This window comes from Brachyhypopomus gauderio, chromosome 5 (genome assembly GCF_052324685.1).
Source record: "Brachyhypopomus gauderio isolate BG-103 chromosome 5, BGAUD_0.2, whole genome shotgun sequence".
Lineage (NCBI taxonomy): Eukaryota > Metazoa > Chordata > Actinopteri > Gymnotiformes > Hypopomidae > Brachyhypopomus > Brachyhypopomus gauderio.
Window position 1 is genome coordinate 2292926 of NC_135215.1, and position 14173 is coordinate 2307098.

Genomic DNA, 14173 nt, shown 5'->3' on the forward strand with positions numbered 1-14173 from the left:
GAGGGTTTGAAAATGAGAAGATGATTTTCTCAGTGAAACAGAACAGCTGGATGTCTGGAAGAGTCCTGAAGAAAGCCGATCGTTCGAGCGCTCAGACGGTCGAGGCTTCCAGGTCTGTTCCTTGCTCCATTTTAGAAGCAGATAGCTTGAAGCTACTGAAGCTTGTTGTCCATGTTTCCTTCCTTACACTTGCTGCTGCCCTCTGGTGAGTACAGATCCTTCAAACGCAAAACTAATCTTCCGCATAGCACGCAATGTTACCACCAAGTCTTCCCGGGGCGTCTGGGAAAACCCTCACTAGTAATTAAGAGCAGAGTTTTCTCAAGTCTGACCGTGTTTCACGAGGAGGAAGCAGGGGCCAATTAGCCAGCACGGGCTGAATCTGGGACTCCTCCCACCCATTCACAGCTGTATGCCTTCTATAATCCTGTTTATTGTACAAACTAATAAGCTGATAACGGTAACAATGTGCAGCCCTGGTTTGTGCAGTCACTTACAAGGCTTGCACGGTGCACGGCGAGCGTGTAGTCTGAGAAACGCTGTTTTTTAAATAGCTATATTAACAGATACTATTCATTTGGGCACGCATGAGCCAGAGAGAGAGAGAGAGAGAAAGAGAGAGAGAGAGAGAGCAACAGAGGGAGGGAGGTAGGAGAGAGGGATGGGGAGGGAGAGACTGAAGGTGATGGGGGGGGGGGGGGGCTAGCATGGCAGTCATCGTGGGTTAATTCACTCTAGCCTTGCCCCCCCCCCCCCCCCCTCTTGGCTCGCCGGGCACAGTCGTATCAGCACTTTAAATATAACCTCCCTGGAAATGAGCGGTGCAGAATATAACCAGCCGTCACGCGAGTTCCAGAGGAACAGACGAGAGCACATCCATCGTCGTTAGAAACACCGAGAACACCGTGCGAGAAGAACAGTGCCACGCAACCTGTTTAGGACACGCTTCCATAATTAGCTCCTTTCACAATCACGTGGAGGGAAAGTAATAAATGGGAAGCTCTTTACAACATCAAGTTCTGGCAACACCTTTAGAAACTCACCTTGCGTTTTAGTTAACAGCACACCTTAAAACTTATCACAGCTGGCAGCTACAGTGACCTTTCTCTGGCAGCAAAGACATACTTGAACTATCTTTCTTCTCCTGCTAATGACTGGCACTTTCTCATGCACCAGTATGGGAACATTTGATTCCTACAGGCCTTAGATACCGTGAAGACAGACAACCTGACACCACCCATCCACCCACCACCTCTCTCTCTCTCTCTCTCATTTCATCTCTCTATCTTTCTCTCTCTCCTCCTCCCTTTCTCTCTTGCTCTCACTTTCCCTGAAGAACTCACGGCAGAACCTTCACACAGCTCTCCTAATTAAGCTCTGGAACTTTGTCACAGGGCCTTTTTCCCCGCACAGTGATTAAAGGGACCAGGCAGACAAAGAGGGGATTGGCATGGCCGAGAGAGGGACAAAAGCACTGAGATTTATAGTCCTGGGAGAGTTCAGGAGGAGTCGAGCACCATCCACCACACCACATCTCTCAGGGTGACATTTGGATGCTCTTTGCTCACCCCAAGCCTCCCTTAGCACCCCATACGTGGGGCAGCCAGCCGGACCCGTACACGGGCCTGAGCCGGGTCGTGGCCCCGGGCCGCGAAAGCCTCGGTGGCGCCTGAGCGATACTCCCCGGGGCGACTCCTCCGTATGCGCACTACAACCTCCTTCGGTGGCACCGGGCCAGAGGTTTCTACCCCCCCAACCGAGACCTCCGGCTGACCTTTCGGAGGGTGGCAAAGCGAGGACCTGCCCTTTGAATGAACACGGCACCACGCAGAACATGAGCACGCAGGGCGACGGGCACGCAGGGCGTCGGGCACGCAGGGCGACGGGCACGCAGGGCGACGGGCACGCAGGCGTACTTTGGAACTCTGACATACACGTTCCGAAAATTGCGCAAATCACGCATTGCATCACCCTCCTTTTGCTCCAGAGTCAAAGAAATACTCTCTAGGACCATCAATAATTCAATTGCGGTTCACTTTGAGAGGAGCTTATTGTAAATAATATGAATAGAATGCAAAAAGGAAAACACAGATCTCGCCGCTCATCCACTGAACACGACACCGAGCCAATGATGCCACTGTGGGAACACTGGTGTCCCAGAAAAGGCTCTGATGCTCAAACAAAATGGCATCCAATGAGGTGTTTTAGGACCGAAACCGTTCACCGTTGTGCACTGCGTCGTGCTTAAACTTCGGCAACCACAGAATCGTTCCGCCGCCTTCTTCTTCGCCGAGATCTAACGGACCTCGTGACAGCAGCACCCATATTTCCATTACAGCAAACATGGCCACATATTAATGAAGTCTACAAGGCCATCGGCTCATGCTGCAGTTTTCTCATGCATTATCCCACCCCTGGATCTAACCACTTTCAACCCAGCTGCTGAACTCAAACAAGAAGCTTAGACAATACACACGGAGTGGTGTAACCATCATATATACATCCTTAGCTCTCCAGGTTATGCTTATTTTGTTTAAGATATTTAGCAAGTATAATGTTATCTTAATAATATGTTTACAAAGAGACTTGGCGTGTAATACAAAATAACGTGCTTCCTACACTTCACTCCATTAAAAACCCACGCGTCTCCCCTACCTACTTCATTTTATACTTTGACAATGAAATAATTAAACAGGCCACTGAGCGAACGATAAACTTTGTCTCAATATGTGCCCTCCCTAAGCCTTCACCCTCCCCACTGCCATATATAAAACGGCAGCTGATTCTTGACCCATTCCTGTAACCTTTAACCCGGCCCAAGCTGCCTCTCATACCCAGCACCCCCCTGCATTCCCACAGAACTGCCAGTAACCCCCCCCCCCCCCCCCCCCCCCCCCCCCCCCCCCCCCCCACACACTGGCCTGAAAGCTGCCTGCCAAAAATCATTTGAGTTTCATAGAGGCTGGTGATACGGAATTAAAAGGTACGGTTGCCATGGTCAGCATTAATTAACTCCAACAAAGATAGTCTCTTATTCTGAATGCTTCATTTCTGCAGGTGAATAATTACTCCCTTTGAGAGACACTCAGACACACTTCAAGATGAAACAAAAGTGCTGACACACCGAATATTTAAGCCATACATCTTTCTAACAATAATATGTGACTACTGATAGCAGAAAAACTTCAGATTCTCTCTGTAGAGGTGTTAGGCTTGCCACACAGCATTATGAGTTAACACAGTACCGTGTGCAAACACCAACCATCAACCACATGTGATCGCCTGGCCTAGCTAGGCCCTGGTTCAAATCTGACCAATCACTGTATTTCTTGCAAGCAACGCTAGAGGTGAGACGAGCCAATCGGGTGCTTGGAAGAGCCAAGCTGTCGTCAACTTACAATGCAGCTCCAAGCAAATCACCCCTGACAGGTTGCTGAATTGTTTTCAAGCAAAAAGACACAAGCCAACTTTGGTATGAACTACTGTGCAAACCATTCCTTCAACAGACAATCTCTTCATACATTTGGAAAAAAATTACAGTACCCTCTAAATTGGTATCACTTCTTTTCTTTATTTCCTTGCCTCTGGTCATGTTGGTTAGACTGAGACACTTTTTATTTCTTCCCATCTCTGCTTTCTCTCCTTCCCTTCAAACTCCCCTCCCTTTCTCCATTTCTCTCTCTCCCCCTCTATCCTATTTTATATATTATCTTGTGTTTCTTTTTTTTTTGCATTTACCTTTTTCATTATGCAATCCATACATATTGTCAAAACCATTACTTTCATCAGAGATACCACCAAAATACACAAGACATCCCAATTACAGCACAGAGAAACTTGAAAGCCAAGCAGAGCAGCTGTTTGCACATTAGTATCCAAGGATCGCTTTCGGTTCTAAGCTATCACTTCTTATGTATGAAATAAATATGACAGCAGTTAAAACGCAGAGCTCATATAAACAAAACGCAATTAAATCTGCTTCATGCTGCATGGATCAGGCACGCCGGAGAATAACCATTGCAGCTCATGAGATAACCAAACTGGGTAGGCCAAGGTACCAGACAGAGGAGTAACAAGCAAAGAAATTAAACATAAGTCCAATACTTTCAGGAACTTAATTACAGTGATGCAACAAGGCGTAAGCATTCAAGAACTTCAACACCCCCATTGTTCACATGCTTTTTATATCATAACATGCAACTGCATTGTATAATTTTGCCAAACTGAAAACAAAGATATTTCAAAACACTGAAAATGTATAAAGAAGAATGGTTTGTGGTCCTCTAAGGGAAACATGATTATTTAGACAGCAAATGTGTAACAAATATGCATCAAATATTATTTTCTCACCTAATGACCTTCAGATGGTGTAGCTTTACCTTCGAATGTACTCAAATGTAGCCACTATGTAGCCAAAGGTAATGCTAGCAGCCCAGATTACAGCAGCAGGGTGCACATGTGGGTCAGGCAACAGACAAGCAGCAGTATGGGCAATAAAGCAAGAAAGATCCAAGAAAAACAAGTTTTTTAACAAGTTTAACCTAAAATTGGACTATTGGTTTTCAGTGGTTTCAGTGTTTACTTTCGGAATGCTGTGTTTTCCATTCCAAGTGAGGTAAAGCTAGATGATGTCTGTATATTAGTGATGTCATCAAATGTCTGCTTCCTGTCACTGACCTGAGATCATAATCACCAATGCAAGTCGCATTTGCCTGAAATAGTTAAAGGGTACACTATCGGACACTATTCATATGTATTATGCAACTGTATGTCAATGCTGGCTTAGAAACATAACAGAACTCTACTATGTACATTTTTGGTGTATGTCCATTCATACTGGTTGTTTATTAAGTCGTGCAGATTAAGGTTACATCCAAAATGCTGTGGTATATCATCCAGCCCCCCAATCCAGCTATCGCCTTCAGTCTTTCCTGTACTGGTATCTGAAAATTCATTCAAAAGTTATTCACGCAAGCTATTCAAGGGTGCACATCTTTTTGCTTTCTTTCTTTCTAGTTTTTTTATCAAGAACTTGTGATGTTAGTCTATTCAATATATCTTAGGTAAAACTAACTTTACTATCTTAAGTAAAATTAAAAAATAATAAAACAGAACCTATAAGACACTGCCTTCATATATTAGAAATAGTGAAAAATTCCTCTGCTTGCATGAGAAATGACTTCTTGATCACATTTTTACCATTCCTAATTTAACTCACTAGTCTGTAAAATGACCTTGACTGGGCCTATATTCAATATTCTTATTATTTTAAAGACAATCGTGTGACCCTGAAACAGTATTAATAAAAAAGCTTTCCCTTCATTTCTTGGCCTTTTATTGTTTAACATTTATGAATTACATTATTCATATTTATAATTAGGCCGTACAGGCATTAGCAGTTAACCCGAAGCCTTCGCTCATCAAAACATTTTGCAAGTGGCTTGCATCAATTCGCTGACTGTGTCAAATGATACACATAGCGGCTGTTTTTGGAAAATGTACGTTTTGTCAGGCTAAGACAACAGTCAACGGGATCATTTGGAATAAAGATATTCTTCAGGTGCTTTTGTTCGGAAGCTCTAAATCTTTACGTGGAGAGAAATGTAATTCTCGATGGTCGAAAACAACTTCCTCCCTACCCATCGCGTGAAATGGGGGCGCGGTTAAAAGCGGAGGTCATCTTTTGCTGCTAAAAAGAAATGTGTTCTCTAGTAAACATCCCTTGTGCTGTGCTGACTCGCGTTTTTCTCTCTCTCTCCCTTTACCTCCCCTCCCCCTCCTCCAAAAACAGCATCAAAGCAATCAAAATGGTAATGTTCGGCATGAATGAGACCCATCCCCCACCACGAAACTCTACAGACTTTTTCTCCATGTTAGGAAGAAACCAACACCCCTTCCCTCACAAAATGGAAGCTTCCACTATCAAACTGAAGAGCTTTACAAAAACATTACAACAAATAGCATCAAAACACCGGTATATTATTATGTATATCGCGAAAAAACACGAACGGCGCGAAGGGATTGTTTATAAACAGTCGTATTCAAACCCGTTTCGTTTGGGATTTGAAACACGTTTAATTGCGGAGGGCAAAATCGAGGCGCTGTTCCAAGTGCTGAAAACTGCATTCCGAAGGAATCGCGATCGATTAAACTTATAGGAAGAGAAACGCCTTAGCTACACACACGATCAAATGCATAAGGTTGTCATATTTCGGTTATATGTCGCACTTTGTCGCACTGTGATGTTCCCTGTTGCAGACAACGTAACTTCATATAATCGACGAGTGCTGTAGAGCGAGGATTGTGACTTTAAGCGGTATGGCATCTGATCGTGGTGCTGAAAAATAGCTCCCCTCTTTGAAGCGGAAGAACTCGATTACCCCACGATCAAGTGCGTGTGTATGAGCTGTGTTGTTCAAAATAAGTCTCACCAAACCAAATGTCAATTTAACGAAACAATAAAGTTAATCTTGTAGCACCGTTTGATTCAGGATTGTAAAAAGTGAAAGTCTTCTCCCGAGATCGAATCAAATGCTACCACGTCGTCATGTGACCAAGAAGAGAAATAATACCCCAAGACTGACAATAAAGTATCGAATAAGTAGATTTAGATTATATAAACTTAACATTCTGCCCAGTTCACATGCGAATGTGTGAAATATCAATACTTTGATGCAAGACGTCTAAAAAAGTGAACGCCGGATACTTGAAAGCACCCTTTACTACTCTCCAGAAACATGTCGACCTACTCAAAATGGACGCTAAATTTTTCAACATTTCATGTTACACTAGAGTATCCGGACACATTCGATATGCTCGTAAAACATTTGTTCGGTCTGATTACTTTACTAAACCGACACTACGACAAATTCCAACACTTTTAAGCCATTTTGTGAGGTCAGGTTTGTCAGAAACATATAGACTAATATAATATGGGACTACGTCGCGACATGAAAAATGATCTCTAATCGTTTACTCTTAAGGAAATAGGCATTAATTCTTACTTGTTTCTCGCTTAGAGTTGTTATTCTGCTTTGCCTGTCGTGTGGTTGTTTCTTAAGCTCTCCATCCTACAATTGAACAGAACATGAGCAGTGTTAAGTATAGATTAAAAAGAACCAAAATAGCCAGTGGAACAATGCCCATACTGTCAAAAGTTGAACTGATACGTTATTCCCCAGCAAAGTCACGCTAAGGACAACGCAGAGAAAACGACGCTAACTACATGGGGTAAAGAAAACAAGGCGAGATTTATGCTGATAAAGTTTAAGTCGCACACTCCCCTGTAGCTGCCTTATTTTGAGGACGATCACAACGGTTCGGATATAGACATTTACCTGTGGGTCTTGCTTCATCTGTGCAACTAGTTTCTAATTGGAAAAAAGAACGAAAGGTGTATCACAAAAAGTGTTGCAAGTTATTATGTTAGAGAGAAACAAAGCGGTCAGCGTAGCCTACACAGCGAGTCAGTTGCACCTCATAAATATTCAAGTCTCGTTCTGATCGCTACACAAAACCACCGCATTATTAGACTACAACAAATCCTTGTTGCTCTGAAAAAACGCACGACACCACCAAAGTACACTGAAAAAGTACATTAAACAATCTGAACTCAAACTACATGTTATGGCGTCACCAGACAGCGAAGTGCAATTTTAACGCTAGACCACTTATTTCTTTCGAATTGTGACCTAGAACGTTTGATTCCACCAGATTCTTCCACCAGCACAGTGGGTTAAAACAGCAGTAACGGTATAATAATAATAGCCTTCGATGTTTCATTTACCTGATGACATTGGATTTCTACTTTCAACGCCTCTTGAAGGCCTTGTAGTTCCATGTTCCGACTTCAAAAGCACTTTTCCTGTACTTTCGATGAAATCAGCGCGAAGTTTCCGTATAATAAGATTATTTAAAAAGCGACAATAACAATCGAAAGAAGAACTACTCGGGCTGCAAAGCAAGTTCTCGCTTCTTTACTGGGTACAAGACTCATCACTCACTTCACGCCAGTGCACAAAGTGCTTTAAAGAGGGTGGAAAGATTTCAGCACTTGGACAGATCCGCTCCATAAATAACAACTTGAAGACGCAAACGATATGTCGCGTCGATATATTTTTCTTTCGCTAATTTTAAATTAAAAAAGGAGGACTATATTTTGTCCGAGTCCGCGGCTTGATTTCACTTTGCCTCGGGAAAAGTTGCGCTTCGGTTGTCAATGCTAATTCGGAAGTTCCCGGATGGAGCAGTGAAAGAACAGAACTCTACCCTCGTCTGTCTACCCCCCCCCCCCCACCATCCACCCCCCCAGTCACACACAAGCACACGCTCAGTCATGCGCACTCCCGGAAATGCACAGGCGGGCGATAGGATAAATAATGTTACAAGGACAACTCTTTATGAACCATTTCAGTTTAATCAAATAGACGTAAAAATTGCAAGGTGTAAGAAAAACTTCACATGTATTAGTATGAACTTCATATTGCCCAAAGTTTGTGTTTCCGATTACCTTGCAGAGTTCCGCTGTTGGAATTTCCTTTATTTCTGTTTAGTAATAGGCTATACATAGCTAATCGCTAATGCTTGCAAACTAAACTATATAATTTTATTTTGATTACTTAAATGTTTCTTCAAGACATTCTTAGTTCACCATCCACGAAAAGGTTTGTTTGAAATAAGCTTTATATTATTTTTTAACTGATATATTGAGGTTCAGCTGAATATCGGTGACTATTACTCGCAGAAATGGTGTGTTAATAACACTTTGCTATTATTACTGTCTGATTTGACATGCAAAATATAGGTCACCTTACCCCTTTGTGCATTTTGATTTGGGTTTTGGCCTATCTGCTTAAGTAGTCTTATCATTCCTTCAGCTAATATACATCAAGCAAAAGTGGCTCAAGTGAATAAGTTATGCGCCAGATATCAATATGGGCAGTAAGTGATGCACAATGGCCTGTCTGAACCATTTTAAGGCGGATTAGGTTTGCGGGGGGGAGATGTACCCCCCACCCCCCTCGAGCCCACTGTCCTTGGGGCTGTTCATTACTTTTGTCCTCAGTATTCCCCACCTCCAGCCTAAATTAACATGATTCCCCTTCAGCTATTAAGATGCAAATATATGCATCCCAGTGCCTTAACTTTATCACCACAGTTTATTACATCAGTGTTGTGCCGAACACTCTTTGTACGACATTGTGGAGTCAGTGAAAGTTTTTGTTTAAATTTTTCTGTCTTTTGATTTGGTCACTTCGATGGGTCCATTTTAAATCTCATTAACATAAATAGACGTGTGTTCTTCGAGTCTCAAACATAATCTAGTTTTCTACAATATTGTTGTACATAAGACGTCTTTAGGAAGTACCATCTTTCAGTAAATATAATATTATAAACACCCTTTAATTTTGATCATTAACATTTTCCCAACAATACAAAGTAAATGAGCCATGAATGACAATCATGTTCCACTACAGAATGCATTCTTCTTGTTCAGGCTGAACACCCTTTTTCTCGCGTTGAAAAAAAATCCCCCTCCCCCTCCCGCCTTCTGCCCTCCTCCGAGGCCCACAAGTCGGCGTTCAATTGGAGAGTCTTTGTGTGACCGTGCTGGGCTGCTGTGACATCCAATCAGGAGTTGCGGCTGCGACATATGCCTATAGATCTACTCGAGCCGAGGTAAGGAAAACGCGTCAACTCCCTGGAAAGGGCAGGCCAAAGCAAATTGTGATTTGGAAGTTGATGTAAAATAGTTTTAAGCTATCATGTGCATTTCGACACAGGCAGATGTGTACTGCGGCTCTCTTGATTGTATATAAAAATAAAACATTTAATAGACGTTTAACAGAATGGATAGATTAACAGACACTGCTAAAACTGACTTTACGAAAGAGGTTAACCATTATGGTACACAGCGCGAAGAATAAGATACAGTACCATGGACAGCGACGGATTCTCTCGGTTCAGCGATGAGAAATCGACTTCGCAACTATTTAAAACCAATTTCATAAGGAACGAATTAAATATCTTTATGTGGTTCATAAGTCTGTAGCTACATTATATTAGTCAAAGTGATTTGAATCCTTGATCTCCTTTACTAAACGTTTATGCTTTGATAGCGACATATAACAGCGAATTACGGTTTTCCGCAGAAAATGTCTGCAGGATCTAGGGTATGGTATTCCTGAGACTTGCAAAGGCAGACATTAGTTCTCGGCGTCAGGCAGAGCCCTCCCCCACTCTGCACAGGTCGGAGGCTCTGTTGCTGCTTCGGTGCTACATCAGCTGCTACTTTTCATTTCACGGCTCAGCAGTGAAACTCTTGAACTCCTCTCTGCAAACGACTAGGAGTCGCTTTCGATTGGAAGACTGCTTAAAGGAAACATCTTTACGGCGTCTCGGGAGGATTACGGCATCGTCTCAGGAGGACCACGGCAAAATAGTTACCGATGTGTTTCCTTGCTCGCTGCTATATATCTCCCCTTTTAGTAAAGAAAGGGGAAATCGATTCATTTTTTTTCTGTTTTCATGCAGGCACATGGTGACTAAAGGGATAAACCCCGATTACATTAATACAGTCTACGTTGTCGTGGCCCATGGTACAAAGCCTGAATGATTCATTAACCCGTAATAACTCAAGAATTTAATTAGGTTTCGTATGTGGGGTGAGTTCTGATATGTCCATAAATCAAGTTATGCACCCCCCCCCTCCCAATAAAGCTTCAAGTCAAAAGTTCTAACACTTTATACATTAGGAACCTATCCCAAAACGGTATTAAACGTTTATATGCTCTTTTCTGTTTATTAGTCATTCATGGATAATCCATGAATCCATACTAATGTATTTATTCTGCTACATTTCTATTCATTTAAATTCACAGAGACACATGCACGCACACATGACTCTTGAGAGATCTGATTAATTTTGCCTGTTGATGTTGTCTATAATTTCAATATTCTCAGAAAATGTCAGTTGCTAAATCTTTATCTTGTAGAAGTTATTCATCAAATGTCAGCCTGTTCTGTTGACCATATCTGATCAAGAATAAGATTTCTATTCTCATTGTATATTCATTTTAAGCATCAGGGACATGATTTTTAATTTGCTTTATAGCTAGAATGTTGGTCTGATGTCTCTGGTATTATGTGGAATAATTTATATATGAATCTACTGTACATCAGTGGCTATGTAATATGTAATTTCAAGTATGACATCATTGCATGTCTCTTCAGGAAGAGTTTAATTCACTTTGCTATCATTTTTAAACATATGCATATAGCATCAAGCCTGTCACAGGTCCATCCAAAGCAGGATGTCACCTACGCTCTGCCTCTCCTGATTAGTGACATATGTCAGTCATCATGAACCTGCTACCTGAGCCCATAAAAGTGTTTCTTCACTTCTGACTTGTTGCAAAGACTCGCAACATGATATCATGCATTGTGTTTCACTCTATGAGCTTCTTTGTACATTTGTTCTTTGGTTCGCTTCATGTTATGTGCACATGGTCATATTTAATATACCTTTCGTCTGAGTGTCCATACTGGGTCTGAGGCTGGTTAGGCCACACTGTTCTTGTAGGGGGTCAGTTTTACTCAACCCCCCCGCTCCCTGCCAATTCACATGAATGATGTTCCCAGTGCTGGAATAATCATATGTATTACCCATGGGATACACTGACCTTTTTTATTTGAATGGCTTTGGAAATGGACAGACTCTGTGGTTGAATGGTTGGTAAATACATTACCAACTTAAAACAAATAAACAATAGATGGATGGATGGATGGATGGATGGATGGATAGATAGATAGGTAGATAGATAGATAGATAGATAGATAGATAGATAGATAGATAGATAGATAGATAGATAGATAGATAGATAGATAGATAGATAGATCACTGGATCTTCTGTACATTGCAGAGCAGCGCATGAACTTCTATGAAGTAGACATGGACTTTTAAAGTGTTGGGATATAGGCGTAGAGGGCTGCAGGCATTACTTGCAGAGAGTCAAGCTTTGGCCTCTATGGGCTGATTAAGGGAACAACATTCCTTCCTGGAATAGAGCAGTCTCTGTCACTTGCATTCTGCTGTTACTGTAAGCACCATCCATGGAGAGCTTGGCAGAGGCGCCCTGGGCTGTGCTTAGCGTACATCATAATCCGCCAAGCATTCTGCCTCCCCCTAGGCCACTGTGTGAGTAAGCATGCCAGCCAGCCAAGTGGAAAACAGCAGAGACAAAGACAGAGAGAGAGAGAGAGAGAGAGATGTTTGGTCCCATTACAAACTTGGTCTTGTGCACTTCTGAACATGCACTCTTGTCCATACTCTAGTCTCACAACTTACGCGAGGTCTATTGTGTAGGCAAAACACGGAACTTAACCTTTTTACATCAAGCTTTCATGTTTTGGAATCTGGTGCCAGTGCTAACAATTCTGTTTGAAGTCTCTATAAAAAGCAGTTGATATCTAACTCAAATTCTTGACTTAACATGAGTGACTGAGGGTTATCACAATTACATAGTACCTTATAAAGATACAAATATCAGGGCTTCAACAGGGTGCAGACTCTAAACCAGGGTGTGGTACTTCATGCTTTCATGATATTTGTCTACGCGTGTTTATGGTCATGGACTCTTGGTAATAAATGGGGCTAAATGGGGTGTCTAGCTTGAGAGGCAAAAGATTATGGAATTAAAATGTGGCCTCAGTCGTAATGTCAACCCAGGCGGAAATAGTGGCTTTAATTTGCAACAGGGAGCCATTTGAATTGTGGTCGTTTGTTAAACGAATGCATTATAACAATACAAATATGTTGTTTTGTGCATATGAACAATGCAGGATACAGTAGACCCATGCTTTGGACTAACTCTGCATACAACTCAAATATAAGATTGCTTCAGGTAGTCATGTAATGTCTTTTATCCTTAACTACAGATCCTCAATCACTAAAGTGGTGGTCTGACATTTTTAGTTGCTCCAATGAATAAAAGCTTTGGCATGGAATACTGCACAAAGCCTGAGGTACATGAACCCAACAAGCACCACTCTACGTTAATGAAAATAAATTATGGAGCTTCCATTATCAATAGGCAGTCAGAGTCAGTGCGGACTGTAAATGTTAGTCAGATGAATATGTAAGCTCGGTATCAACTTAAAAAAAACTGCTTGATTAGATTAAATGTCATATGCTTTGTGATTTTAAGGATGCAGCATTGTGATGTGCAAACTGCTATAATGTTTTACTTTCATTGTAAAGGCAGTCAGGGTCGTGTTATTTTGCTGTTTTTCGCATGAATCAGCAATCATTAGCTGCCATTGTAACCTCCAGAGAAGAGGGGTTTTCTTTTGCTGGTCCTTTTAAAGATATTGTGATTTTTTTCGTCTGCTTATAGAGTCAAGACTGTAACTGTTCATTTTGTCTTAGAACATCAATGTTGGGAGCTATTTTATACTGAGGGAATTCCAAGAACCAGAAAACGAATATGCAAATGGAACGGGGGATACTTGTGCCTTTATGTACTTTATGATCAGACGAATCATTAGAACCGATCAGTAGGTTATCTCGCGGGCCGCACGGGCTTGGGTCAGAATGCAGATGGTGCTCACTCTCTTTTTCACTTTCCTCTCTGCTTAGTTGGAAGTGATGTCGCCGCTTTATCGCACACACAAAAGAGGTGAATTAAATCCTTATCATAAGGACAAACTCCCTGCTCGGCACAGTTGCATGATTACCATTTTGCCTACTCAAGTGAAAAGAACAAACAAACACTCATTTATGGGCTATCAGGCATTAGTCATCAGTATACAGGGAGGGTGTTTGAGAGTCAGGCGGTGCTCCGGGGGAATGTTGTCAAGTGATGATCTACAGTCAGGTTTAGTTGATTCCAGAAGGTGAAACAGTTATGGGGGAAAAATCCCAAACTGTTCTGGGCCTTCATACTGAAGAGAAAGGCTTTAGCAACATACAACAATACCCCAGAGTAATAACTGGAGTGGTTATTTTTGGACTAGAAGCCTAGTTCTAACTGTACTTGGCTGTAGCTGTAAAGGCAGAATTAGTGTCACAGGCCTAGTAGTACATGTCGTGATGGTGATGTAGGCAATTCCAGTTGTAGTAACAGTATGCTACATGTGAGAGATAATGTTCTGAGTTTTAATCCTGATGCCAGTA

The 14173-nt window shown here is 42.0% G+C and overlaps 1 protein-coding gene across 9 annotated transcripts in view; it reads right to left on the bottom strand.

Moving 5' to 3' along the window:
- The window catches only part of phf21b (PHD finger protein 21B), a 61515-nt gene extending 53263 nt beyond the window's left edge, over positions 1-8252 (bottom strand). For 3 of the 9 annotated variants that reach the window (XM_077004824.1, XM_077004829.1, XM_077004823.1), the window contains exons 1-3: positions 7787-8252; positions 7338-7370; positions 7005-7070 (exon numbers count right to left, since the gene is read on the bottom strand). In XM_077004824.1, the coding sequence (XP_076860939.1) occupies positions 7005-7070; positions 7338-7370; positions 7787-7840 (153 nt within the window). In that variant the 5' untranslated portion in view covers positions 7841-8252. The remainder of the gene's footprint in view (positions 1-7004; positions 7071-7337; positions 7371-7786) is intronic. The other 6 variants (XM_077004826.1, XM_077004830.1, XM_077004825.1 and 3 more) reach the window with 2 other exon arrangements.
- Between the last annotated feature and the right edge of the window lie 5921 nt (positions 8253-14173).